At 47.8% G+C, this 27,963-nt stretch overlaps 4 protein-coding genes across 17 annotated transcripts in view; 3 read left to right on the top strand and 1 right to left on the bottom strand.

Annotated features, from left to right (window-relative positions):
* Window positions 1–7: 7 nt before the first annotated feature.
* Window positions 8–3,819, top strand: ANAPC13 (anaphase promoting complex subunit 13). 5 transcript variants are annotated; one of them, XM_074833472.1, is made up of 4 exons: window positions 8–133; window positions 636–777; window positions 1,068–1,193; window positions 3,372–3,819. In XM_074833472.1, the coding sequence occupies exons 3-4, from the start codon at window positions 1,095–1,097 to the stop codon at window positions 3,495–3,497; spliced, it is 225 nt and encodes a 74-aa protein (XP_074689573.1). In that variant the 5' UTR covers window positions 8–133; window positions 636–777; window positions 1,068–1,094; the 3' UTR covers window positions 3,498–3,819. The 5 variants fall into 5 exon arrangements, with proteins under 5 accessions (XP_074689573.1, XP_074689576.1, XP_074689572.1 ...); XM_074833471.1 differs by lacking the exon at window positions 8–133 and adding an exon at window positions 196–541; XM_074833473.1 differs by lacking the exon at window positions 8–133 and adding an exon at window positions 196–467.
* Window positions 3,820–6,301: 2,482 nt separating this feature from the next.
* On the top strand, window positions 6,302–19,636 carry LIPH (lipase H). Its single transcript, XM_074833476.1, has 10 exons — window positions 6,302–6,374; window positions 10,389–10,756; window positions 11,458–11,566; window positions 11,677–11,778; window positions 12,764–12,853; window positions 13,962–14,129; window positions 15,038–15,133; window positions 16,112–16,223; window positions 17,758–17,931; window positions 19,501–19,636. Exons 1-10 carry the CDS (start codon window positions 6,323–6,325, stop codon window positions 19,583–19,585), a joined length of 1,356 nt encoding a protein of 451 aa, XP_074689577.1. The 5' UTR covers window positions 6,302–6,322; the 3' UTR covers window positions 19,586–19,636.
* Window positions 19,637–19,848: 212 nt separating this feature from the next.
* TMEM41A (transmembrane protein 41A) lies at window positions 19,849–22,428 on the top strand. 3 transcript variants are annotated; one of them, XM_074833468.1, is made up of 6 exons: window positions 19,906–20,042; window positions 20,122–20,275; window positions 20,530–20,691; window positions 21,132–21,309; window positions 21,520–21,658; window positions 21,983–22,131. In XM_074833468.1, the coding sequence occupies exons 1-6, from the start codon at window positions 19,945–19,947 to the stop codon at window positions 21,996–21,998; spliced, it is 747 nt and encodes a 248-aa protein (XP_074689569.1). In that variant the 5' UTR covers window positions 19,906–19,944; the 3' UTR covers window positions 21,999–22,131. The 3 variants fall into 3 exon arrangements, with proteins under 3 accessions (XP_074689568.1, XP_074689569.1, XP_074689570.1); XM_074833467.1 differs by lacking the exon at window positions 21,132–21,309 and having other exon boundaries at window positions 19,849–20,042; window positions 21,983–22,428; XM_074833469.1 differs by lacking the exons at window positions 21,132–21,309; window positions 21,520–21,658 and having other exon boundaries at window positions 21,983–22,428.
* Window positions 22,429–23,857: 1,429 nt separating this feature from the next.
* The window catches only part of MAP3K13 (mitogen-activated protein kinase kinase kinase 13), an 81,777-nt gene continuing 77,671 nt past the window's right edge, over window positions 23,858–27,963 (bottom strand). For 7 of the 8 annotated variants that reach the window (XM_074833452.1, XM_074833454.1, XM_074833459.1 and 4 more), the window contains 2 exons: window positions 27,738–27,835; window positions 23,858–27,649 (listed from right to left, as the gene is read on the bottom strand). In XM_074833452.1, coding sequence (XP_074689553.1) covers window positions 27,613–27,649; window positions 27,738–27,835 — 135 coding nt within the window. In that variant the 3' untranslated portion in view covers window positions 23,858–27,612. Of the gene's footprint in view, window positions 27,836–27,963 lie in introns of all 8 variants that reach the window. The other variant, XM_074833460.1, reaches the window with a different exon arrangement.

Raw genomic sequence — 27,963 nt, forward strand, 5'->3', positions numbered from 1 at the left:
ACCCCCCGCCGCTGCCGACCTAACGGCGGGGCCAAGCCGCGGCCTAGGCGGCGGGCGAGCACTGCGCCTGCGCCGGGACTGCGCCTGCGCGCTGCCGGCGCCGAGGCTGCCTCCCGGGGCGGGGCAGGGCAGGGTAGGCCGCGGGCAGGGGCCGCCTGGCCCGGGCAGAGGGGGGGCACCGGGGGCGTAGGGGGTCGCATCGCCCCGGTCACCGGGGCTGCGCTGCGCTTAGGCCTGTGCCCACCCAGCGCGGGGCCGCCTCTGGAGCGGCTGGGGGCTCCACCGCTCTGGGTGTAAAGGCAAGGCCTGTCGAGGGGTAGCTCTGGAGCCAGGCACGGCCAGCCGGCTCCTGCAGCCTCCCAGAGCCCCCAGCCTGGTTTGGCCTTAAATAAATATCGGTCAGTCGCCAAACCTGGCACGATTGAGCCGCCTGCTGCTGGCTGCTGTCCTGCAGGAGTCACACAGGGGTGAGGTGGCATCTCGGGGAGGGCAGAGTACTAACCAAACGATCACAAGAAACCCCTGGAATGATGGAAGACAGGTCTTATTTCTTCCTCCTGTTCCACCAGTTTCCTGGTTTTCAGGATTTGGCAGCATTTTGTGTGCCATTAAATCCTTTGTTCTGACTTTCCCAGAGTCGTGAAGCTGCGGGTGAGTTACAGCACTGATGAGGGACTGAAAGCAAGCAGGCAGCAACCAACAAGCAACGGTTCTGTGCAATTAGAGGGGACTGGGGAGCTCTAGGTCCTCAAGCTCATTCAAAAGAGACTTCTAAAGGTCAGTAGCTATAAACACATGTAAAGCTCTATAATTAATAATAACAGGCTAGTTTTATGTATTCATCTCTGACACATCAATCTGCAATTCAGTTTGATAGCATTCTTTTCAGATGAAATAGTTCTCTTGTGTTTAAAACCCTTTTTGAGTGGATTAGGAAAATCAAGGTTTCCCATAAAAGCTTAAGCTTAACAGAAATTGGATCAAAACTGGAGCAAGCCTATAGTCCAAACTCCAGGTCCTTGGTTGGGGATGTGGATGTTAGAAATAGTATCTGCTTTGTGTCCTAGATTTAGCTGTACTTGCCAGCTACAACGATGGACAGCGAAGTGCAAAGGGATGGCAGAATCCTGGATTTGATCGATGATGCATGGAGGGAAGATAAATTGCCGTATGAGGATGTGGCTATCCCTCTGGTAGGTGAATTGCTACTTATCAGTCTGAGTTAAGGCTGGTGTGTTTATCACAGCCCCTTCCAAGAAATGGCACGGACAGTATTGCTTATGGTGCACTTCATTCGTACAAAAGGTTGCCGGGATGGATCTGACTCACTCTTTTCTTGTCCTATATGCCAGTCATTCCTGTGCACACATAAGGACGTGGATGATTGTCTTCCCCTGACCGGTTCCCAAATCTCCTCGGAACTGGAATGCCCTTCCCATCGCACAATTCTGGGTTTGGCATCAGGGAGGAGTAGAACTGTCCCTTCTCTGTGCTTCCCCTTCATGTTACTAATGTTTGAAGTGGTTTCCCAGTTGGTTTGTAGAACAGAGAGGTTCAGTCTCATGCTGACAGTTGCAGTCTTGGTTACACTTTATTTCCACTTTCTGAAATTCCATTAAAAGAAGCTGAAAATTTTCCAAACGTCTTCCTAATCAGTCTTTCCAGATACAGTGTTGCCGTTGCGAATTCAAGGATAGCAACGAATGAACTGGCATCCGCAGTAGGACTCTTGCTTGTAGCACTGCATCCAATGCATGGCAGCTATCTTTTCAGCCAGTGTACTTCTTGTTGTACAGCTACCAGGCCAGAGAGGTGCAGCTGGGGAAAAAAAGCTACGTCTGATCCCACAAAGCCCAGAGCTGAAACTTCAGATCTCCCACACTGACACCTTTCCTTAGTCATTTTGAAACTACCAGGGAAGTGAGAGGTTATCTGAGAGTTTTCCCTTTCCTTATTCCCTCTGGTACACAGGCTTTAGCCTGGCTAGCACTGACAAAGCAGCCGGGGACTGCTAGTTTCTTTTAGCACAGAGACATTACCAAATTGCTAGTGACATGACTCAAGCTTTAGCCCTTCCACCACTGTCTTTTCAGAGAGGACGAGGAGCAGCTACACACCCCCAAAATCCATATATACAGCACACAAGTTTTCCTGCCAAGATCTGGGCTTGTAGAAGCGATCTTGCAGAACTGCAATCCTCAGATACAAGAGCCCAAACCCCCCTTTGCTTGGCATAACCTGTATTAGACAGGCTGAATATCATAAACTAGTTTCTTGATGACATTTGCCTTTACCTTGTGTCCAAACGTTACTGTTTCTTTCCTTACAGCCATCTCTTGAGCTACTTACAGTCACATACAGAGGGCAGCCTCAGAGCAGGAAGCCTCATCAACTAACAATAGAAAGAAAAGCCTGGCTGTGGATATAAAGATCCCTAGGGATGGGATTGGCTCTGATCACATAGAAAAAACATCACAAATTCACAGGAGACTTACTCAGGGGCATTGTAAAGGAGCAAACAGAATGGCTGTAAAGTGGTATTTGAGCCTGTCCTGAGCATCTGATCCAGTGCTCACTCGAGAGACTCCTATGAACTCAAATGGGCTCGAATCATATGCTGTTTTCAAAACTGAAAAATTTTGTTTAGCTCATGCTGGGATTTCCAGAGACCTAGAACTCAAAATTCTTGCCCAAATGGTATCTGGCAGAATAACAAGCACTCTGTGTGATAGCACCAATACAGCAACACAGAGAACAAATAATATAAGGAAGGAAAACGAAATCTCAGTTAAACTGTACTTCCTCCTTACTGGGTCGTGAGCAGCTCAGTGTTGCACCTGGTACAGGTTTCTGACTTCTACTGTTGATACAGCACAGCCACACCTGAGTTCAGCATGTAGAAAGAGGAAGGATTTCTCACCTGCCATAGGAAAGTAACATGTTACAGAATGAGTTGTCTTAATAACAGCTATAATGAATGCAGAATCTGTATTCCTGGCAACAGCAAAAGAAACACATTACAAACGACCAATGGAACAACGGCATCATACTATTATTTACTTATTTTGCATTTGATATATATTCTTCTTCTTCACTGCATGTGCAATCTGAGTGTACAGCAAGGCCCCAGGGTCCTGCAAAACCAATTTACCTTTCATATTAGGCACCATATTAATCTCAAAAGAATATTGTTCCTAAGTGGGCTTAGTAATATTTTTAAGTGGATCAGTATGTACGATACGTATTGTTCAGATGCACCCTTTGGTCTCGTGTGTGGATTTTTGTATTTATCCATGCAAAGTCTTAGTAACCTGCTCCTTTCAGGATGTGTATTGTGTGTGGAATGCATTGTACCTCTGTTTTGTTCTCAGAATGAGCTTCCTGAACCAGAGCAAGACAATGGTGGCACAACCGAGTCCGTGAAAGAGCAAGAAATGAAGTGGACAGATTTGGCTCTCCAGTATCTCCATGAAAATGTTCCACCCACGGGAAACTAGTTAAAATCAGTGAGATTTCATGCAGTGGATGCATATAAAAAATATTTTTCAGCTGACCGTCGCTGTCATAAGCTTCTCTAAGGAGGAAACATTTCTGAAAAAGGCTCGGATTCAAACAATGGTTCTACTCACAGTGACCAAACACAGTTTAAAATGCTTCTATAATGAGTGTGAAATAACAATGGCTGACACCTCAGAGCTAGTATCAGAATGCTTCTCTTATGTAAAATTATTTTATATCTTGTTAAGTTGTTCTTAAGTTGGTGCCAATTCTGATCTTAAATGTTTTCTATGTGTGATAAAAGAAGTCATTTTTACTGTCTTGAGTTGTTATTGGTTTCAAAGCTCACAATGGGATCACTTCTGAGTCCGAAGGCTGATGTCCCAAGAAGTATTCCTGTGTATTCTGTGCTTAGACTTCAGTATACAACAAACAAACAGCCGTGAGTCAGTTGTTACCATCTTTAACTAGTGTGTGGCTGAGGAAGGTTGTGTGGGGCAGGTGTGGAAGACTGGTCAACAGGATTCAAGACCTGGAAGTAATCTGTAAACACTGGTGGTTATTTGAACTCCTCATGTCAGGATGGGATAGTGGTGGACAGCATTTCCAGTGCTGACATCCTGGGTACGTTCACTGTAAACAGACAGCCTAATTTATGCTAAAATGGTTACTCAAAATCATTGTCTTTTGAGGGATGATTGAGTGTTAGAGGGAAGAGCCTGCCAGTCCCAGTGTACCAGCTATTGAAATGATAGCCACTTGGATGAGCTATCTCAGATGGGAAATGGAAATCTGAGGAAAGTGATGCGGAAAAGAAACAAGGAGGGCTTAGCTTCAGGCAATAAATTGTTACCTCTTCTTGTGCTGAGAAGAAAGGCAAGGCCCTCTTGATTTCTTTATCTCATTTTATCTCTGATTCTCAAATGTCTTTTGCAATAGGTAGAAGCCTTCTGTTCATCTTGCATGTTTCAGTGTTGGACCGATTCCTTCGCACCATTGGCAGGACTTGCTAAGGAGAAAATATTTTGACAGAGTTTAGGATTACTGGTGGAGGTGAGAAAGGAACTGGAAGGAAAACAATGTTTCAAAGGATTTCCTTTTGCCAGTGCATCAGAAAAAGCATTTTCCTGGAGCTTGCAGCTTCCAGACTCCACAGAAGTTTCTTGGTGTCTTTGCTCAATGTTTATCCTCTTCAAAATAAAAATCAACTTTTGCCTGTGTGATTACCAGATGGAATCACAGCATGGCACATGTCCTGTGAGACTGTCATTGCTAAGCTGCATGAGGATGGAGAGCTCAAGGTGCTTGTGAAAAAGTTCTGTGTGTGGCTGGGTTTGTGCCTCTGAGGTGTAATCCATGCCTGCACCAGACAAGCAGCACACACTTGTCTGAACAAGAAGGAGCTGCAGACAGCCAGCAGGCAGAGTTAAGGATTAACCCAAGATTTAGCAAAGTCAAAAACCTTCATATGTACAGCATGGACCAAAGAAGCAGCAATGCAACTGGGAACTGTAATAGTTCAGCTCCTCATTGGATCATCACCGGGGGGAAAAAAAAGGAGCCTGCGCTTAACGAGGTGTTTCTGATCCTCCCCATGTTGCCTTTCCCTGGCCCATGTTAGAAGAATTTGCTAAGAAAACATTAGGCAAAGCCACCACACTTCTATCCAGTAGTCATCCCTGTTTGCTCTTCCCCTCCACTCTCTCACCGTTACAAATTCCCCACCACCCTCATCTTCCCAATTTTTGCCACTAGATCTTCCAGCTCCAATTTCAGCCTTTCTTTCCTTGCCCCTGACAGTTGTCTTTGCATCTGCCACCTTCTTCCTCCTGTCCAGCATGGAAAAAGAATAGCCTTTCTTACTTGAATTAGAGTTGGATTCATGAGATTCCAGCAGGTCTGCAAGAAAACTGGATATTAGGATTTCAGACTGGCTCTTAGGAAGGATTTCTTTGCAGAAGGGGTTGTTGGGCGTTGGAATGGGCTGCCCAGGGCAGGGGGGGAGTCCCCATCCCTGGAGGGGTTGAAGAGTTGGGTTGACCCAGCGCTGAGGGATCTGGTGGAGTTGGGAACGGTCAGGGTGAGGTTCATGGTTGGACTGGTGGAGCTTCAAGGGCTTTTCCAACCGAGATCATTCTGTGATTCTGTAGAACGTGGTGGGGATGCCAGATGTGCGAGTGTCATCCAAGACAGCAGTCGCCTGGCAGCCCAAGGGAGGCCCAGACTGACTCAAACTGGCACCTCCCCTTTGCCAGGACACAGCGCTGTGCTTGGCCTCCGCCTGAGGGGACAGGGACTGTAGGTGAGAAGGGACGCTGGGCCACAGCACGCAGGGGGGCCGGGGGGGAGTAGGGATCGTCGTGAAGGCTACCAACGTAGGGCCCCATGAAAACAAGTGCTGGCCCTGCCCAGATGCTTATCAGGCTTGCGGTGACACCTACAATCTTCGCTGCCTTTTAACATTCTTTGCAAAAGACAAATAGACACGCAATAATTTCCTTCGTTTCAACACGTGTAGTCACATTGCTGCTTACAGCCTGACAAAGCATCTGTGTCTTTGATTAATCACTCCCCAGGGCAAACTATATTTAAAATAAGGAAACCTAGTAGAATAGAAGGTGCCCCACCTTTTTAAGAAGAAGTTTTAGTTGCATAACTAAAGACTGGTCTTCATTTCTTGGCTGGTAACTTCCTTCTTTCACCACACCTACTGTTACTGGCAGAAAAAAAGAGAGCAAACTTGTCAGAGACAGCAGACACATGCCAAAGAAATTGTGGGATCCTTAAACTCTCTTACCTGTAGAAGTTCCATGTGGAAGTCCGTATGCTGAGGCTGTGTGTTGTGTTCATCCACCTTTTGTATAGGGTGAAAACAGGTAAGAAATCAACCATTTGTTTTGAATGTTTTTGGCAAATGTAACACGCTTTCTGTGCTTTGCAGAAACATGAATATATCTACCCTCTGCATTATAGTTACTGCATAGGGTTTTCCACTAGCATTATTTATTTTGGCAAAGCAAATTATACTGGTTACATGAATGTAGTCAGCTCTAAGAGTTCCAAATGTAAAACCAGAAGTCATTTTTATTATCTTTTCCTCATTTTGCAAACATTTCTCTTATATAAGTACTATCCATCGACACTGAAAATGTCATGCAAAATCTTCAGAGAAGAAGGATTTCTTTTCAGCAGTGTCTTATATGACAGACTCAAAGGATGAATTACCATTTATGAACAATAAGCTTCATTTGATATCCTCACAGCCCTATCAAGACTCAACCTGTGTAACAATAAACAAATGTACTGCCTTGTGTTAGCATACACATGGGAGCAAGTCAAGTTATAGCTCTCTGCTTTGTAGGGAAAACAAACAGGATTAAAGAAAAAGCAAAACAGTATTCTTATAAATACTAACTTGTATTTCAGCAGGTTCTCTGGAGTAATCTTGGGGGTGCATTTTGCTTAGTTTGTTAAATATGCTGTAGGAAATGTAGTCATAAGAAGTGGAAAAAGCGAATTGTGTTGAAAAGGCACCGAGGAAAGCCAGTGAGATACTGAGGACCAGTTTAAGAGGTAGAGGGCACACTCTCTCTGTGGAAAAGTGATGGAAATCTTCACTAATGCTACAGAGATTTGCTGTGTGGTAGTGAAGTGTGCTGAAGCCTCATTATTGATGCATAAGACCAGTCTGTGGAAACACTGTAAAAAGCCCAGTCAAGGTGACTGTTCTGAGGGTCAGTGAAACTGTGAACAGACGCAGAAGAAGCAACACCCTTATCTGAGGTCCACCCAAGGTGTTGACTTGGTGAGCAGCCCCCTTCGTGGGCTCTGAGTGGCAATACAGTCTAGGACAACTACAAATCTGACCAAGTGACCATTGACCCACTGAAGTGAAAATCTGTTGGAACTTCGCTTTGCAAGAAGACAGACTGGTGGAGTTACAAAAATCAGCTGCTATTCTATTCATGCAGACAGCCCCAAAATGCCTCTACTGCAAAGCCCCCCTGTCCATAGGATGAACCTCCAGGACAGAAGGAAGAAAAAGCCTCCAAACACCACATCCAAGAAAGGAAAGAGAGAGAACAGGGGAAGGCAGGCCTTAGGTAGCACTGACTGCAGAAAATACCATGGAGTCTTCCTGGGACCATTCTCACAACCACAACATTCCCACCTGGGAATATATAACTTCTCAATATATATATACATATATATATATATATGTAATTTCAGAACTAAGTTATTCTGAAGATGCCCCTTCCACTGCAATAGCACCTCAGAGGCTGATCTCAAGCTTGAGACAAAAGATGTCCAGCTCCCACATAGGAACATGGGTTTAACAGGTTGGTATGCCCCCTGCTACAGGTGCTGAGATGTCAGAGCACCTTGCCCAGGAGACTAGTGTTTGCCATCCTATTTTACATATTAGAAAACTGAGCAGAGGGAGAAAAATGAATTCAGCAAGCTAATGGCCAAGACAGGGCTGGAAACGGGTTAATGGGACACTCAGTTAATTGCCACATGTATTTACCTTTCCTGGAGGGAAGTGGTCTGTTGGAGATGGGTTAAGTACAGCGCCAGGGTCTAAGTTTCCACCTCACTTATCTGCTTGCAGAGTTAATCTCAATAAGCCTCTTGCCCCATCAGAGAAATCAAGTTGGAGTTTCCAAGACAATTCCAGCCATTTGGGTAGGATTCACTGTGCTTACCAGAACGAAGAGCAAAGCCAGGATAACTGGCTGTCCTCATGTGTCAGCTTTTGTAACACATGGTGGATGAGTCTGGGATATGCACCAGCCTGCCAGAAGAGAAGCTGGCAGGTTTTCCCCCACTATTAGCACTGATCTGATTTTGTTAATCAAAATAGAACAAATCTAACAGACTTGGTGCAGATATAACAAGGCTTTTTAAACAGTCCCTGTGTTAGGTATTAGCAAATGCCAATCAGGTCTTTAAAAGCTCTTCTTTACCAGAAGGTTTGGGCTGTTCTGGTGACAAACGTAGTGCTCCTCTGGGCAAGTCTCAGCACAGTGCAGGAGATATAGAAACAAATTAAGCAATCAGTGCTATCTTGCACCATATAGAAGTAATTCTTGCCTGGCATTTCTGCCTGTATTACAGGCAGTAAAGACGATTAACAATGCTATACAATAATGCTATACAATAACTAAACCAATTTCGAGTTATTAGTAAAAAATAAATATAATTGTAGTTTTTAATGTTGCAGTAGCACCTAGAGGACAGTCGTTGAGTATCACTGTGTATGCTGGTGTACATTAGCAAAAAATGATAACTTTTCTCTGCTAGTTACTTTGAGATCTCCCCATGAGCAGTGCCATAGGAGAACTCTTGTGCTGTGCCTCTGGAGCAGCCTGGCACTGTAGAAGGAGGGGAGAGCAAGCTGGTCTGGAGAGGGCCACCTGGGTCACCTCTACTCTTGCAAGCAGGGCCCAGAGTCACACTGCCCCTGGGAGCCCCGATAGAAGCATTCCAGAGGCAGAACACCCTCAATTCAAAGGCCACTGATTTCAACCAGTGTTCATTGGGCCTGGCTGAGGGCTCATTTTTCCACGGCTCCTGTTCCGCTATTCATATTTTACCATAGGCTTTATACAGGAAAGACTCCATGGATTTCAAATGTTAAAATTTATTTCTGAATTTATGGTAGCAATTTAAAATAACCAGTTGGACTTAACTGCAACATCCTTTTAGCCTATTAACTTTTATTTCTGGAGCTCTTGGGGCTTCTACAAAGTAATTAGCAGAACTATGGGAACTGAGCAGATTATTTTATGTGCTGGGCACATAGCATTTATATCACTCTCATGCTGCTGATTTCCATAGGAGGAGAAAAGGGAAAGTTGCTCATAAAATCTGAGAGTTTCATCATTTAGAAATTAAAACGCACAGAGTATTGGAGATTTGCTAGAGCACAGCTTACAGCTGCAGGTTTTCTAAACCCTTCTACCTACTGCACAGGCCTTTAAGCAACAAAGATCAGGAAGATTTCTCTAGCAACTGCAGCCTGAACAATTATTGCAGCCCAGGGCGTATGTGTGAAAGAGACTCTCTCTCCCACAAGGTTCTTCAATAAGATTACAGGGATTGGGGAAAAGAATTGTGAGCCAGGAAGAGGCTACAAAACCTGGGAGGGCCTTCATAAGCACTGTCTGTCTGGAGGCAGTTATTCCATTCCCTGCCAGTGCCCTGCTGGAGATTGTATTGGACTCCGAAGGCTCAGCTGGTGTTCTGCTGGAAAAGCAAGGAACAAAGACAGGCTTTCAAATGGCAGAGACTGGTCCCATAAAGCAGCGCTTACATAAAATTCAGTTACTCTTCAGCTGTGTATAAAGCAATATCAGTAACATATCTCATGCAGTCAAAGGGTGTCCCATTTTGCAGTCTGAAATAGCAGGCTACATCTGCAAATACAAATGAAGCATTGAGCTGCCCCTCACAACAGCAAGATCCTCTGCAGCTTGTCAGCTCCAGACTGGAGCTACAAACAAACCACAAGGATATCTCGTTACCCTAGAGGCTATCCACAGCATCTGGGTGTGCTCTCAAACCAATACAGCAACCATCCTAGCTGTTGGTCTCTAATACCTTACACTAGTGAGATTTTTGGAGATTTTGCGATCCCCCAGCTGCTAGTGGAAGCAGGGCTGTGCTGTTTCAGGGAATGCTGCTCTGAGAAGGTGCACTTGCTGCCTTTGTTCCAACACAGCAAGAAAAACTAAGTTTCAGGGTAACTCCAGTCATGAACATGAGGGAGAGGAAAGGAGCAGCCCTCGCTCAGACAGCTCACAACATAGGCAGGGCTGGCAGGTAGAAAAGGTCAAAGCAAACGCATCAGTGCTAACCTCAGGATTGCCACACTGTGCTCTTTTCAGATCCCAGGGAGACATGCCCTGCGTTCACTGCTCTCACCGTTGGCAATGCTTTGATAGGGACAGACCTGAAAGTGAAGCTGCTGCTCTACACCAGACAGAACCCAAGCTGTGCTGAAGAGCTCGATTCAACAGCCTCCAAGTATCTAGATGTGACCAAGAAAACTACGTTCATCATCCACGGATACCGACTCACAGGCTCTACCCCGGTCTGGATCCCTGACTTGGTACATCTTCTGCTTTCTGTAGAAGACATGAACGTCATCCTTGTGGACTGGAACCGCGGGGCAACAACTCTCATCTACAGTAACGCTTCCAGAAACTGCAAAAAAGTTGCTGAGATTCTGAAGAAACTTATTGATGAAATGTTGGTAAGTTTAATGTTCACACTATGACATAGTCATTAACGCACAGTATGCAGAGGGCACAAAGGAAGTGTTTAAAAGCAGCAGGATGTCTGGGAAAAGAAAGTCCTAGAAAGGAATACATTCATTTTTGGAACTGCAGCTATACTGCAGTGCCAAATTCTACCCCTGGACTTGGTATGATGGTATTTTGTTGCAATATTCAGTTTACACTCTAAGTCTCTACATGTCTGGATACAAATCTCTACAGATGCTTTTCCACACATAGAAACTCTATTTCCACTTTCTGGATGCCCAAAAGTCAGCTCACAGGGATCAGCTACAGTTGGCAGCTCTTCTAAGCTGTTGCACGGGCACAGTCAATGATGACACTGGATCATTAGGATCGCTGTGGCTGCTAACTCCTTGCAGGAACCACACGTGGCCAGCTCATGGGGCCCGTGAATACTCGTTCCTGTCCACACCTGTAGTCACTGCCCCAGGAAAATACAACCATTGCCTGAACTGTTCTTATCACAGCTCTCTCAGATATGGGCCTCAAACATGAGTGCTGGCTGTACTGTGGGACTATCAAAGGGGGAATATTTACACAGAGTGGAACACACTAAGGGAAAAAAGTAGGGAGACGCTTTTACATTCCTCCTCCTGATATCTTTTATGCCTTTCACGTGCCTAAATCTGTGACCACGAGCACTTTTGAATCTCAGGTTGATGGAGCATCACTTGACTCCTTGCACATGATAGGAGTGAGCCTGGGAGCACACATCTCTGGCTTTGTAGGACAGATGTTTGATGGTACACTTGGAAGAATCACGGGTAAGCCCTTCCTACTGTCAGTCCTGTTGCTCCGAGCACAGCTGCCCGCTGTGAGCGAGGTGAGCTGCAGGCTACTGAAGTGACGCCACGTGCGTGGTCTTGCGTTGCAGGCCTTGACCCAGCGGGGCCCTTGTACAGAGGAAAGCCGCCTAGTGAGAGGCTGGACCCTACAGACGCACAGTTTGTTGATGTCATTCACTCAGACACCGATGGTATGTGACATTTCTCCTCTTTACCATTATGAGGAAACCTAGAGACTGATGGGGAGCACAGGAAAACGGGGGCTCTGGTAGGCAGTGCTGGGGGCATCCTCGCTCCTTTGGCCCAGGAGGACAGCAGTCTCCTTCACTGGTGCTGCGCAGGGCTCTGTGGTCCTGTGTTGCCCACCCTGTTGTCAGCACTTCCTTGGGATCTGCTGTTTTATTTGCATTTCAAAACATGCTGCTGTTTCATAGCAATTACAGCCTCGAGGCCCATGAAGAACAAGGACATGGGCAGTGGTGCAGGAGTGCCCTGTTGCCACTGGAGCACAGAGTTCCGCTGGAGCAGTTCCACAGCAGCTCCGCACTGCAGGGTCAGGCTGCCGCCAAGCACCCAGCGTCTCAAAAACTAGTCAATGTCTTGCACAGCAGATCAGTTATCCCCAAACCCGTGGCTCCCTGCATGATGCTTCCAGTCTTCATCCCACCTCCTGTGGGCTAAACCTTCCTCTGGGGCAAATCTGGCATTTCCCTCAGCTCTCTCCTTGCCCAACTGCACATCTTCACATCCACCAGCGCGATGCAAACCCCCACTCTGCTCCCACTAGCGTCCTACTCCTAGCACTTGGCTTTCCCACCTCATTGCTGCCTCTCGTCTTCTCCCAGCCCTTTCAAGAACTTGGGCTTCAGCAGCACAGCAACACCCAGTGTTTTGCATCTTCTCCTTTCCCTCACTCAGCGACACAAAAAGCCAAATTTTGTACTGTCACACGCACAGACCAATTTTAGGTATTTGATGCTATTGCTATAATGACACAGCTGGGTCACAACCATTTGGCCTGCTGCCTAAACAGATGAATGACATTAATATTCCTGCACAGGCAGGCATCCTAGAGCTAAATAACTATTATTTGTTCCAGTTAGTTTTTCACGTTTCCTTCTTCTGCATTTTACAATTTAATATTCCCTCCCCACCCCTGATATTTTCTTTTGTCAGGACTAGGTTACACAGAAGCACTAGGCCACATAGACTTCTACCCCAACGGCGGGACCGACCAGCCTGGCTGTCCACTGACAATATTTTCTGGTAATTAATTCTGCCTTGAATTGCACAAACACTGACAAAATGTTTCCAAGCACAAAAGAGAAGACCAGAGAAACATCATCACTGCTTAGAAAATACATGAAAAAGCATATTCTGGGAAAGCCATGACAGCAGTCTCTCCCCAGTGCTGATGTGGCACGCTGACATAACAGGAGTTTAGCTGATGTGCAGCAGGCAGACATATGAGTCAGGGGTGATCCTTCTGCTCTCTGTCACAAATGCAAATGGGATTAATTTTCTGTGCAAAAAGTCATCAGGTAGATTTGTGACTACGTTTAGAAAACCCGTGGGATTATTTTTTTATTATTATTACTTAGAACACACACAAAACCCCAAGGACTAGCAATGGCAAGAACCTGTTCAGAAAACAGGTTTAAGATGAATGTGGGGTAGGCAGTTAGACGGAATCCAATGTGCCTTTCTTGGCAGTGACAGACAGTGCAGTCTGGCAGGTAGAGCCCTAGTCTTAAAGGCAAGAAAGCTTTTTCCTTTCCAGCCTGGCAGCAGAACTGGTTTTATGAAAGCTGGGTAAAGAAGATACCTCATAGAAGAAAAGGCAGTAATGTGAATTCAACCCTTATCAGACACAAGAGAATCCACACAGGAGACCAGCCTAAAACAAAAATCCATAGGATATGAGGCTTCGCTCATTTTGCTGCTCATCTAACAACTGGTTTTATTAGTAATGTCCTTCTAAAGAGTTTTTTACACCAAAATGGAAGGCCACATGCAAAAAAACCCCAATAGCCAGCTGTCAGGCCTGAGCTCAGAGAGAAGAGGGGGACACCTGAGACGGAGTAGGATCCACAGCTGGATCTTCTGGAACCACAGTAACAATAGGAACAAGAATGGTTTTAAAACTGAAAAAGACAAGCAGAAAAGTAAAGCAGACATAGGCAGAGCTGAGTGCACTCAAAAGGAGAACTTACTGTTCTGCCAGAGCCCAGTGCTCCCTCCCCAGTGCAATCTGTTGTGTTCAGACTGGTCAGTGACTGTCCACTGGCGTGTCCTTTTTTGCTAGTGCATTAATACTCTTTTCCTGAAGCATGAGGATTGCTAACAAAATGTTTCTTCCCTATGTATGATTAAGGATTGCAGTATTTTAAATGTGACCACCAGAGGTCTGTTTTCCTGTTCATGTCATCCCTGAAACAGAGCTGCAATATTACTGCATACCCGTGTGACTCCTACAGAAATTACAGGAATGGCAAATGTACCAGCTGCAAAACTTTTTGGCCTATGCCATGCCCCATCCTAGGTAAGGATCCAGGGAATATAAATACATCCTGAATACACATGTCTGACAGAGCTGTGCATCATTAGTGTAACTGTCTGTGTGACAAATGTTTTGCTAAAGGACTAACACAACACACTGCTTTGCAAAAGCACGTAAGTTATTTCCACTGAGGTTTTTGGGATGGTCTCTCCTTGACTTCTGCAGAGGTACAAGCCTCTGCTGCAGGCAAAAGAGGCCTGAGAAATTACCCTCGCTTTGTACAGTCACATCATGTTACAATCTAGAAATCCACCTGTAAAGGATGCAGAACTAGAAAAGCCAAAAGAAGACTTGGGATCTTTACACTAAAGTCACAGAAACGATAAAGTCCATTAGCTGCGAAGTTTGAGGCATAGGGACATGTTCTTGCTAAAACAGAATCTCTTCTAAGTTTTCAGCACCCCAAACCCCTCTTGACAGGCATGGCAGAGCGGTAAACAAAGGGTTATTCTGGTTTTTGTTAGTGACCCACAGAGGTGTCCCAGCCTGGATGTGACAGCCCAGCTTCAGGCTGCCATTTCTGAAACGTTGCTGCTAAAATACCTGACACTTCCAGAAATGAACTTGCAAAGCTAAGGGGATGATTTTCATTCTGTGCTGCAAAATGAAATCCTTCTTAACCATGGATATCATCAGATGTGGAAAAAGATCAAGCTTAAAATAAGTGCTGAACAGTAACCAGGCATATTCAGACACTCAGTTGGCTTTAGTTACACAAGTCAAGTCCTGGTGTAAGTCTACCAAGTACAGGAGCACGTGTCACAGTACTACCTTGCAGCTGGCAAGCAATATACTATTTCTTAAATACTTGCTTTGTTATTTTCAGCAATTTAGTTGCTTATATGCCTGCGCAGTAACATTCTGTCTCATTTTCAAACTGTCATCTATAGGTTATTATGCCCATAAGTGGAAAAGCTATTTAACACAACAGAGCCATCCAGTGACAAGTATGTTTTTTGATACAGCAGACAAAGAGCCATTCTGCAGTAAGTGACTAAGATTTCTGAGATGATTATTTGTGTATCGCCTCCTCCAGCAACAGCCAAGCCGAGACGGTTAGTTGCTATCAGCATCATAGCCAGCGTTTCAGAAACAAAGCTGGTGGCTGCTGGATAGAACTGTGTTCATCTGCAGTCTTGCCATTACATTCTTTACCTGCAAAGTTGCCTGGTGCTGTGAAAGCCAACTACTCGCTAGATAACTGCAAGAACAGGCTCATCTTGCTCGCAGTGCTAGGAAATTTGTTGAGAACACCCAAATGAAGCACAAAAGGGCAGTGCCTAAACTGTGTTTCAAAACAAGACACCACTCTTTTGTGCAAGAGGTGTGTGGGAATAATGAGAGTCAAAAACGTGCTCTGAGGTGAACGGGTAAAAAACCTACCCTGGACAAAAGTGAAAGGCACGGGGAAAGGGCACAGGCAAGGGGCAAATCTGTGGAAAAAGGTTTCACCCTCATGGTCACCAACATACCAAGCCACGGGCAGGGATTATGGCCTGAGGTCCAGCACTGGTCAGCAAGTGAATTCAGTGAGTTACAGATCAGAGCAAAGAGCAGGCGATTCTGCTCTGTGACAGAGAAGACAAATGAAAGATGCTGAGAACAGAAATGAAGGGGGTCAGAGGCAGACAGGAGAAAGAAAAGGCAATCTGAAAATGAATGGTGAAACAGGCGGTGTGCTGAAAGCTGTGCAGAGAGATCACCTTGCATGCCACTTATGTAACCCTTGCTCTAGCGCTTTCCCAGACATGTCTTAGTATTTCTACTAGAAATCCCTGCAAAGGAAAATGGCAAGCAAGAAGGAGAAAGAAATTTTAGAGTTAAATTGAACGGGTTGTGTCAGACGAGCAAATGGGAGAACGATGTACTCCACCTGCAGCTCAGACCCCAGACAGGCACACAGCCAGGCTGGCAAGCAGAGCGAGCGTGCAGTCTAACCACGCTCGCTTTCTCTCTCACCTCAGTTTATCACTACTTTGTGGATATTATTACATGGAACAAAGACACCAGAAGAGGCACCTTAAGCATTGTATTAGCTGATGAAACTGGGAAGAAGGCAGAATCTAAAGTTAATCCGTAAGTCTTACTGATCTGATGATCTGTAAATGTTATCAAATCACTTGGCACAACTGGATCTGGGAGGAGGCAAGATATCCTCCTCTAATTTCTCTGCTGACACTTGATAGCATACCTGCCTTAGGGCTTTCCTGGCCCTACGTGATTTCCACAGACTCCCCCAGTGCACACCAGCTGACAGCCCAGCCCTTTGGTTTGGACCCTTCTCAGGGTCCAAGGACTGAAGTGGACAATCTCAGCCAGCAGCAGCACAGCTGTCCTAGGCATCCCCTAAAGCAGGAGGAAAAACACATCTCCCCCTCTTGCCTTCCCTTTCCTGGGAGTGTTCTGTTCCAGCTCCGGATGCCCCAGAGAGCTGGGAAGAACCTGGGCCTGAATTTGTAACATCCAAGTCCATTCATTCCCTTGGAGAGGCAAATTAATGACTGGTGTTTATGTGGACATGCAAATTCCTCACTGATCTAAACACACCTCAGCAAACAAATCCTGCTCAACTAGTTTTCCCAAGTGTCTCTCACTGCATATTCTCTCAGCCGTATCTGCTTGCACTCGCACAGCTCCCTGGAGCTGCACAACAGGACCACCCGCTCTGCCGAGCGCGTGACAGCCCACCAGGCAGCATGCTTACACACACACGTCAGAAACACCTTGGACAGGTTAAAACTTGTCCTGTTTGTCAGGTCTCCTAAAGCTTCTAAACAAGGCCAGTCATTCTGAGCATTGCAACTGGGATACACTTCCAGTCCCATCTGCACTCTTCACCTTTATAAGGGAAACCTTAAAATACGGCCATACAAGAATGTGTTGTGTGGCCACAGCATTCCTGCGAGCAGCTCTGCTGCTTTTGCGCCAAGACTGGTGCAGTTTTCATGCGTATCTCGAAGTGGAACTGGCCATTCTGCCAAAAAGGACCAAGGTCAAACTCCAGCCCTGCAAGCCCTCCCATCTTTAAGCCTGTGCTATTTTCCTCTCCTGAGAAGCTGGATTACTCTCCATTAATTCCGGTCAATGCGGCATTGTTTCACAGACGCTTCTGATGCATTTGCAAGAAGAGAGCCACCAGAAATTTAGTTAGGGGCATTAATACTCCCAAGGTAGAGTCTTCCAGTGTAGAGCTACCTCAGCATTGTTAGAAATAGGTTTTTATATACAGCAACATATTCTGCAAACTCCACGGATGCCTCAGTGTTGAGGTCTGCACAGCCAGCCAGGTACAAACATCATTTGGGCCTAGTCCGCTGGGGTTCAAAGCAGAATCACAGTGAGGATTCTGGTTTGGGACCAGAGCAAACGGCATCAGACCGCTGTGTGCCCGCTCCCACCTCAACTAACAGTGCAAAAGTGCCTGAGCAGGTTCACACCTGAAGACCTGAATCCATACCCATTTCCTGTAAATCTAATCTTAAATTCAGTCTAAAACTAATCAAAAGTTCAGTCCTCCTCCCTCAGCACTGTTTCTAATATTAGACTGAACATATTAAAACCGGTGCTATTCCCTTGGTGACTCCTGACACCTTGTCTGCTTTATCTTTAGAGAAGCTGCAGCCTTTCAGCAGTACAACCAAATCACTTTGCTAATTGGATTCGACCAGGATTTTGAAAACGTAGAAAGAATTTCCTTGACATTTTCCACAGGATCTGTTACTGGCCCAAAATTCAAACTCAGGATTCTCCAAATGAGGTTCCGGTCACTTACAAATCCAGAAAGGTAAGCAGAGGTTTACAAACTATTTTTGTTGCAGACTGGACAGAAGCAAACTAATCTGCCAGATTCCTGGCCTGGCTGAGTTCGTTCAGAAGAATTAGATTTATTTTACATTTAATAATTCTTGTACAGGTATCTTGGGAATAAATTCCACCTTTAGTGCATGCACACAAATCCCATAGCTGAATTCTTGAACACAGAGGTTGTCTTATTGTAGTGAAAACATGTAATTAGTGGTCTGACTCTGGCGTGGTCTGACATTTTAAGTGTTGGTCAGGAAAATGACCTTTGAGAAGCTGCTCAGGCCTGAACTGTGGGCTGAAGATAAATGCAACTTCCAGGGAAAGACAGATTGTCCATCCCCAAATACACATTTTATATCCCAGTCAATTTCTATGTCCAGTCAAGCAGGGAAATTAATTTACTCCTGGAATTCCAGTAACTGGGAACTGCTGGCCACTATGCCCCAAAGCACTGGCTACTGCCCACAACACCATGAGGTACCTACCAGGTCATTTGCTGATGAGATTTCTCCAGCCGCTTCAGTCACCTTGTTAACCTCTGTCTGCTCTGCGGTCCTACCCTTCAGCTTCCCTGATGACCAGGGCACCTTTGGAGGGCAGGATCTCTGCCTGAGCTCAGCAGGTACAGCACCTCTTTGGCTGACCTTGCGTGCAAGGTCAGTATGTGGACATCAAGCCATACCATGCTTTAAACTGGGGTTAAAACAAGGACTGCGTATCACAGAGTGAGAAGGGTGAAGCAAAAAAAAGGACAGAGCTGCAGAACATGTTTCTTTGCAGTTCATGAAGGTCTGCTACCCTTAGACTTGGAATAAGGAAAAGATTGTGTATGTCTAATAAGAAAAGTCCTTCTGCAGCCCCACCTTGCTGACACTCCCCTTCTCCTGCCCTACATCTCCACAGTCACTTCCAGCCCCAGATCCACATTCAACCTTTTAAAATGCCCAAACATTTAATCCGAGGCTGTCCACTCTCCCCTAGGACAGGCTGCCACAGGCTATGAGTAGTTTCATTACTATTTTAACACCATTAAGAAATCAGTCACCGCCACAGGGAGGGATGTCCTGCCCTCTCTCCTTCCCTGATGCTCAGGCGGCCCCAGGCAAAAGCCTAAGTATTTCCTCTGGTTTTCAGCTGGGCTAGCTCTAAGCCAGATCAATGCCTGGGCCCAGCTCAGAAGAGGGGTACAATCCCTAACGATGACACCAGGAAACTGTCAGGAACACGAAGGTGAGCTGGAAGGGCCACCCCATTTGGTGGACACCCAAGTGTAGACTGGCTTAAAGGGAACCGTGAACTCTGTAGCCGATACCTCAGTTTGCTTGGTGGTTTTTGTGTTCTTTTTTCCACAAGGAAAAGCAAAAGGTAGTGTAGAACAGAATGAAAATAAGCTCAGGGTATCACTGACCTCGGTAAGTCAGCCTCACTGTAGGTGGACTTTAAGACAGTTGTCTTGAGAACGTGATTTATTTTACAGAAGCCTGAGCGGGGGATGATACAAGAAAGGCCGATTTTTCACTTCTGGCTCGTGTTGACTGTTTTTATGCAGACCACAGCTGTGCAGATACGACCTTGTGCTGGTGGAGAACACCAAAAAAACCTTTAAGCCTATCCCATGTGGGAGCAGGAGCTGAACCCCCCACGCGTTATTCCTGAGGGTTACCTGGCAGACATTTTCACAGAGGGACTCACCAGAAACCTCCTCGGCGCCTTCTGTGGAGACCAACCGACGCCGCGGCGGGGCCCTCTTGTCAACGCCGAATTTATAAACAGGGCTGTAGAAGCGACCAAAAAAAAAAAAAAAAAAAAAACAAAACACAAACCAAACGATGGCGCGGTGTGTTTTTGAGCTGATACTCCCGCGGCGGGGCGGGCCCAGAGCCCCGGGCAGAGGCGGGGCCGGCCGGGCCCTCAGGGGCAGCACCGCCCCGCGCCTGCGCCTGCCGCTGCGCGCCGCGGGGCCGGGCCGGGGAGGGCCGGGGCTCACCGCGGGATGTGGCGGCGGCTGGCCGGGCTGCTGCTGGTCTTCGCGGCCGCCACGGCCGCTCTCTGGCTGCTGTCGGCCCGGCTGAGCGCGGGGCAGGCGCGCAGGTGGGTGCGGGCGCGGCGGGAGCCCGCCGGGCCGCTGCGCCGGATCTCCCCGTCTCCCTCCCCCTCTTCCCCTCTTCAGGCCGCTGCGGTTCCCGTCGGACCTGGAGGAGCTGCGGGAGCTGGCCGAGGCGCTGCGGGACTACGAGCGGCAGCACCGGGGCGCGGCGCTGACCCTCTTCTGCGGCGCGTACCTCTACAAGCAGAGCTTCGCCATCCCCGGCTCCAGCCTCCTGGTACGGCCGCCGGGCGCGGGGGGGGCCGGGCCGGGCCGGGCCGGGCAGCGGGGCGGGAGCTGGTACGAACCCCCCCAGAGGGACCCTTTGCCCCCAGCGCCGGCCTGCGGGGGCAAGGTGCGAGGGCGGCGCCTGGCTGGGCGGGTCACGGCTCTGTGGGGGGGGGACGGGCCTGTCCGATGCCCTCGGGAGCCGCCGGGGAGGGGGCACACGCGTGTCCCCGCGGGCTCTCACCCGGTGTCGTGCCCCGGCAGAACGTCCTGGCTGGAGCACTCTTCGGGCCGTGGACTGGGCTGGTGCTGTGCTCGGCCCTGACGTCTGTGGGAGCGACCTTCTGCTACCTGCTCTCGGGCGCGTTCGGGAAGCAGTTCGTCGTCTACTACTTTCCTGATAAAGTGGCTCTGCTGCAGAGAAAGGTGAGCAGCTGTGGCTCTGCAGACACCCAGAATACCCCTTGGGTGAGGCTGTCTTTTGGGTGGACTTAGTAAAAAACAAATGTGTGCAGGGGATACATTAAATCCTGATGCAAACCTGAAAAGAGGGTGCAGAGAGGGGGGATGAGTCTCTTGAGCCAAGGAACAAGCGCCAGGACAAGAGGGAATGGCCTCAAGCTGCGCCAGGGCAGGGTCAGACTGGCTCTTGCAGAAGGGGTTGTTGGGCGTTGGAATGGGCTGCCCAGGGCAGGGGGGGAGTCCCCATCCCTGGAGGGGTTGAAGAGTCGGGTTGACCCAGCGCTGAGGGATCTGGTGGAGTTGGGAACGGTCAGTGTGAGGTTCATGGTTGGACTGGAGGAGCTTCAAGGGCTTTTCCAACCGAGATCATTCTGTGAAATCAGACCTCTTCTGAAGCAATCTAGGAGCAGACCACTCTCTTGGGAGCAAGCCTGTTTGCAAAGGGGGTGCATGGAAAATCCCAGATCCCAAGGAAATCAGAAAGTAATGGATTGATTGGGAAGCCCCTGTGCTCCAGAACTGCCTCCACTCATCCTGTAGAGCTGGAAGTGGTTCTGCCGTTGACCTCCCAATCTCATTCAGGTTAGATCCCGGTTTCACCACTTGCACAGAAGGAGCCAGCTCACCCTTAGGCTCCCATACATACATAAAGCTGCTGTTTTTCATCAGTTCTGGACTGATGTTATGTTGCAGCACGTTAGAAGAAAGCTTATATTCACTGTAGTATTGTGGCTCTTCAGACATTACTGCTGTCTGAAGAGCAGAAATAATTTGGAATGTTTCTCTTGGCAGGTAGAAGAGAACAGGAGCTGCTTATTTTTCTTCTTGTTGTTCCTGAGGCTGTTCCCCATGACACCAAACTGGTTTCTGAATCTCTCAGCTCCCATTTTAAACATCCCTGTGTCCCAGTTCTTCTTCTCCGTTCTCATCGGTAAGGCCTGGGGACACCGAGGGGGCAGCGTGACATTGCCTCTCATCACCGAGCCTTGGGCAGTACGCTGAGCTGGGGAGGGCAGAGCAGCAGGGTTCTAGCTGTGACTCTGCCCCATTTACCTGTTTGCTTTCCTGCCACCCTTATACTCAGAGGTCCCAGAGTATTTTGCAAATACGTGTGTGTCATCAGTGCAGCAAAGTTTTGAATCACACCCTGTTCTGTGAACACAGACCCCTGTGTCTGGCCTTGAGCAAGGGAATATTTGAGCTAATTTTACATGGGGGGGTGCTAACAGGCTTTTTTCTGCTCTGATTCTTTCAGGTCTTACACCATATAATTTCATCTGTGTGCAGACAGGAGCCATTCTGTCACAAATTACCTCTTTGGATGCCATTTTCTCCTGGAACACGCTGCTCAAACTGCTTGCAATGGCTGTGGCAGCATTGATACCAGGGACCCTCATCAAGAAATATAGCAAGAAGCACTTGAAGCTGGATGAAGACAAGCATGCTCAGTTCCTCAATGGCAGGAAGAGCTTGTGATGGCCCAGGTGCCCCAGTTGTTGGGGGACTGCCTCGCAAAAGCTGCAGGTCTCTGTTCCTGTGGGTTATATTCTGCATGCACTGTGCCACCGTGGACTAAGGACAATTGCAGTTTTTAATTGTTCTTCTCGTCTAAGAGGAGGTGTAAGGTTCTTATTTTTAATGAATGTTTAACTGCGTGTATCTGCACGGAGAGCACTATACAGGGGCTTTGTGACTACTTCAGTTAATTTGCCTGTTTCCTTTAAATCAGCCTGTGCCTGAAGGTGTTGCCAGCTCACTATAGATGTATTAGCAATGGGGAAAAAAAAAAATCAGGAGTATTAGCATCCCCTGAGGAAGGCAAATCAGAACCTCTTCTTCCCTCCCAGCTCTTGAACACTGGGGCCAAGCACCACGCTCCCTGCAGTCTCCCTACCAGCCCAAGTCACCGGCTTCCCTTGGGCTCCCACACTGCCCACTAAGTCCAGCTTTGTGAGCCCAGCTAGTCTCGAGGGTGTGACCAAGGTGACAGCCAAGAGCTGCTGCCTGCTCTGAGAGCAAGGCAGGCTGGGCCTCTGCTCAGCCACTTCCCCGGAACCGATGGGTCCACAGCCTGCGGAGGTGTGTTGAGCTGCAACAGCAAAAGCCTTGGCTCTTCTTCACCCCCACTCTTAGTAGCAGTGTTTCCCAACTTTAGCAAGGCCCTACTCCCTCCTGTCCCTGCCCTCTCCAAACCCATACGTTTTTGGCCTAAAATGACTTTGGTGCTGTTAGGTGCAGTAGTACAAGTACCAAGTTCAGAGGAAAGTGATGATGTTTCCAGGGTCCCTGCAGCTTCTGTGGGAGAGCTTTCACAGATGTAGAAGACACTTCATCTGTCACTCAAAACAAAAATCATCCAACAAAATCATTCAGGATTTGGAGCCAGCTCTGAACTGCCTGTATGTATCATTTATATGTCAGAACACAAGCTTTCTTCTGATGTCTGACAGTGGCTGCTCCTCCTCACAAGGAGTAAAGGGGGGCAAAAAAAAGGAGTAGATGGGCCTGGCTGGCAGTGATTTGTCCTTAAGAAGAAGCACCTTTAGACCTGCACGTTTGCTCATGTGGAACTAGGTTTCCAGCTAAGCAGGTAGGCTCTGTCCCAGCTGCTGGAGAACAGTAGCCCCCCGGGATGATACTACGCTCCTGGGTTTTTGGTATTTGCACCTCCTTGCTGTACCCTTCATCAGTTTTCTCTCCACTCAGATGATAAAGTAAACTTTATGGCATGGAAGGGACCAGATGGGAGACCCTGCAGCACTCGGGAAGCTGACAGCGAACATCATCCATCTATTTTGGCACCTTCCCCACCAGCAGGGTTGGAACTGAGTGGGACAGCAAGGTTCCCAGGATGAGAAGTCACAGTTGCAGATTCAATCGCCAGCTCCCGTTGCAAAAATCATTTGACAAGAGCAGAACCCAATAACCTGGGTGCTTGGTAGGCTACATGTGTGCGACCAAGCTTCTGCCCTGTTACTTGGAGCTCCCAGTAGTTCCAGTTCAGCTGTGTTCAGAGACAGGTAACAAGCAGCTGCTCACTAACATCATGTTAGTTATTAAAAGGCTTCATGACATTATCCCAAAGTACATGAGAAACCCTTCCCAGATCACCAGACCAGCCTGAGAAGCATTGAAGTACACTGGCTTTTTATTCCATGCATTGTTTGCTTTGATAGTCATTCTTGTTTCCATCACTGTACACTGTTCAATACAAAAAAAATCAAGTTTGTATCAGGAATCCGCAGAGCAGGGAGGAGAGAGATGAACACTACTGGACAGGGCCAAGATGAAATGGTTACTTAACACGACAGTGGGGACGGCAACATTCAGCTCTGGGAGAAAATCTAGGCTAGTGTTCAGGAGCTGTCAGCAGCCATGAGAACTGGATCAGGGTAGTCGGGATGCTGAAAAGGGAACCCACGGTTTACTTCTGTCCTGCAAATGCGGTGTTACTGCGAGGAGGAAGCGGGCCGATTTACGCCTCTCAGCACCTTACCCTGCTAGGAGAGAAAGTACGAGGAGCCGCAGCAGAGGTGCAATCCTGGGTGGGTTTCACTAAGGGGAGGGGCTCTATCACCCCCTGCAGAACTGACGGGAATGCGGGGGGCTGCTGAGCCACCCCTGCCCGCACAGAGCTGGGGGCACGAGATGTGTGTGCAGGGGAGGTGGGATTACATCTCCACGGGTACAGGGTTACGCGTTTCCGCAAGGGGGGGGCAGCCCTAGTGGCAGTCCCAGAGGGACACTGCATAGTAGGCAGCAGTTAGGAGGAGCGACACTGGACCGCAACAGGGTGATGATCCGGGCGTGGAAAGAAACTAGAGCTAAGTGTGGCAGCCAACAGCCTGAAGGGTTCAGCTCTGCTTTTCCAGGCTGCAGAATGGGCCAGCGTGTCCCGGGGCAAGGATGGGGAGGAATCACCACACGCCTGGGACAGCTGGCCCAGAAGGCTCCCAAAAGCCCACACATCAAAGCTTCTATGCTTCTCTGCAGACCCAGATGAGCTTCATCACATGGTGGAGGAGCTCCAAGCAAAGACTACCAAAACCCCTCGGGGATCTTTTTGTTAGGGACTGAAATCATCACAGACTGAAGTGTCTGCAGGGAGACTCTGACAGGCCTGAGCCAGAGGCAGCTCTGCTTTGGGCCTGTTGCTGTAGGGCTGCCCTAGGAGACCAGTGTGCCCACAGGCAGCGGGCACCACAGGGCCGAGCACTGGGCTGGCATCGTGCTGCCCGCAGGCAGTGAACAGCCCTGCCAGATCTGAGCAGCAGAGTCTCTCCAGGGGCGTAAGGCCTGCACCCTCTGCTGTGGGGGACATTTGGTGGTAGTTCTCAACCTCTCTTTATGCAGTAGTTTGGTCTTCCTCTTTGTGTGCGTATGTTACACGCACACAGTTCTCCACTGCTAAATTCCTGCAGCCCGGCCTCCAGCCTCCTGAGTCACCATCTGCACCACCTCCACCACACCGAAACCCCTCTCGCACCATGACAGCAAAGCCATCTCTGGCCCTGCCACCTCCTCCTGCTGCTGGCTGAGAGACAGAGAACATTTGGGGGGACAAATGAGGGATGGGAAGAGAGAAGAAACAAGACAAGCCAGGAAAGAGCTTCACTCCCCATGGCATTTTGCCTCTACCCAGAGCTGAGTGTCGCTGCTGCAGGCAGGGGTGAGCTGGTCACTCCCTCTCCTCTCCAGCAGCCTGTTTGGTCCTGCACGGGTGATCCACCACGTGGATCCACTGCTGGCCATCCCTGATCTCGTACCCGCTGCCCGCAGCAATTGCCCTCCTCTCCGCTTGTCCTTTTGGATGCCCTTGCCAGGGGATCTTGTGACGGTTACGCACTTTGTGATCAATCCAAAAGCCACTCGCTCCCTGATCACCATTCCCCACCAGCTCAGGGGCTGCCAACTCTACCGGCAACATGAGCAAATTGCAGCATTGACCACAAGGAATATCACAGGGCCCACGGGGCTGACTGCATCCATCCCTCTCGGACCAGCCTTGACAGGTTCTCTGCCCAGGTCTAACAGCATCCTTGGAAAACCACGAGAGGCAGCAGCTACTGACAGCTGCTGAGACCAGCTCTGCTCCCATCCCCCCCCAGCGACCAGGGAGAAGGTAACATCACACAAACAGATTACAATTGTGCTAGCGGTGAAGCCAACCTTCTGATCTACAGAAATGATAATAAATAATAAAATAACATCATAACTTAAGATCTGTGTGTAGTCCAGCTACAAAAATTTTAAAATATGGGATAATTTAACTCATACAATACTGCTCTCTGTATAAGTAAGACATTTTCCTTCATTTTGCCATGAGGCTATAAATTACCACAGTTAAATTCAAACCAATATTTTAACATAAAATGTAAACAAACAAAGCAACAGAAGTACCTGTCCATGGTCCATTCCTGCCGTTCATCTCAGGCTGGTGTGCCAGTCTGCAGAGCAGCACCCAGCAGTGCCACGCACACGTGGCACAGCCGTGCCAGCCAGCACGCTAGGAAGGGCAGAGCCAAAGCTCTTGCAGGGGAACATCAACTAAGGGGGGGGGGGGGGGGGAAACGTGCTCTATCGTTTTGTTCTCTTTCAATATTGATTTAGAAGAGTAGTGTTTGAAGGGAAGGCACTATGAGTTCTATCAGAAAACAAATTTTTCTCATCTGGCAATGCCTCGGCCTGTCACATACCAGTACTATCCTCACTTTCACCTGCAGAGTTTCAGCTTGAAGAAGAAACAGAGGCCTCAGGGTACACCTGAGACACAGCTGTGCCACAGACACCATCAAGATTCCCTGTGCAACCTGTTTTGCACAAAGCCTGACATGAAGGGCAGGCAGCTGTTAATGCTTTCAAGAATGTACAGTGAATAAGGAGACAGAGCAGGGCCGATGCTCTTCTCTAGGCCAGTGATTCCCAGTCTTCCCCCTCAACACACAGCTCTCTGCTGGTTATCAATGCTGTTGTAGGTGAGAGACTGCTTCTCCAAGTCCAGTACAGGCATCTCCAGTTTCCTCCCCAGAAGAGTGCTCAGGCTCTACAGAATGTGCTTTCCATGGTTTGCAAGTTCTTGCTTTTCCAACACTGATTTGATTGATTTCTTTGACTGACTGAAACAGACAGGAGGTAAGAGGAGGAAGTAAACTGGGAAATGGCACACTGCATCTGAAAGAGGTTTCCCTGCTCGACTGGAGATCAACACTGCCAGAGTGAAGCAAGGACGATGTTAAGAAGTGCTCTTTTACCAATTCTTGAGAGGACGAGGTTAGAATACATTTGCAGGATCTCACAACAAAATGCTGATTAAAAAAAAGAAACTAAAAATCCTTAAAATAAAACCCACTAGTACATTCCTGGGGATGTATTGACTCAGAAGACCCTGGATGTTAGCACCTCAGTACCAATTTTCTCCAGGAACATGTCCACCTTCTGATTAAAAATGACCCAGCTGGTTATACTGAATATGCTTTGTTCACAGGTTACCCTATAGTAAGGTCTTTTTATGCTTACTCATTTGATAAGACTGAGTGGTTTAGTTTTCTTGATCTGTTCTCCAATCTTCAGGGCCACAAGGCCTGGTCCCCTGTGAAAGCAGCAAGAGAATCCCCCTGCGTCTGTACACAAAGCTGTCCAGGCAGGACTCCCAGGATGTTTCTCTGTAATGTGCTTGCTTTCTGAATTATTTTTTGCAACAAGTCTGTGTGTCTATAAATACAATCCACTCTTTACAGTAAAAAGTGTTAAAATGTCAAAAAAATAAATATCCATGTTACAGTAACTAGATTATTCAATAAAATACATCCCTGCCATTCTTGATTGAAATGCTCAAAGAGAATTAATTTCATTTGGACATTTTCCAGAGATTCGGGTTATTGCAAATCACTCCTGGGGTGGGAAGGAGAAGCATCTTCTCTTCCTGTAAAGTGTGATGAAGGGGAATGAAGTGGAATCTCAGGGAAATCAAAATGCCAGTATCAGGAAGCTTTGGGGGAGATCTGTATTACCAAGTAGCAGAGCTGCAGGGCTTATTGGTCCTGACTGTGGCATCAGAACACTCCCCTTCAGAAGAGTCACAGTCTGATTCTCCAAACTGTGCTGGGTTCTGCAAAGCAAAAGGAAAGGGGAAGACTTGAGCAACGTTTCTGCACTGCAGGATCAACCACACCATCCCAAACCATAACAGCAGACAGGCAAAGGTCACCACCAGCAGAGGAGATTGGCAGCACTCGG

The sequence above is a fragment of the Strix aluco genome, chromosome 9 (assembly GCF_031877795.1).
Source record: "Strix aluco isolate bStrAlu1 chromosome 9, bStrAlu1.hap1, whole genome shotgun sequence".
Classification (NCBI taxonomy): Eukaryota; Metazoa; Chordata; class Aves; order Strigiformes; family Strigidae; genus Strix; species Strix aluco.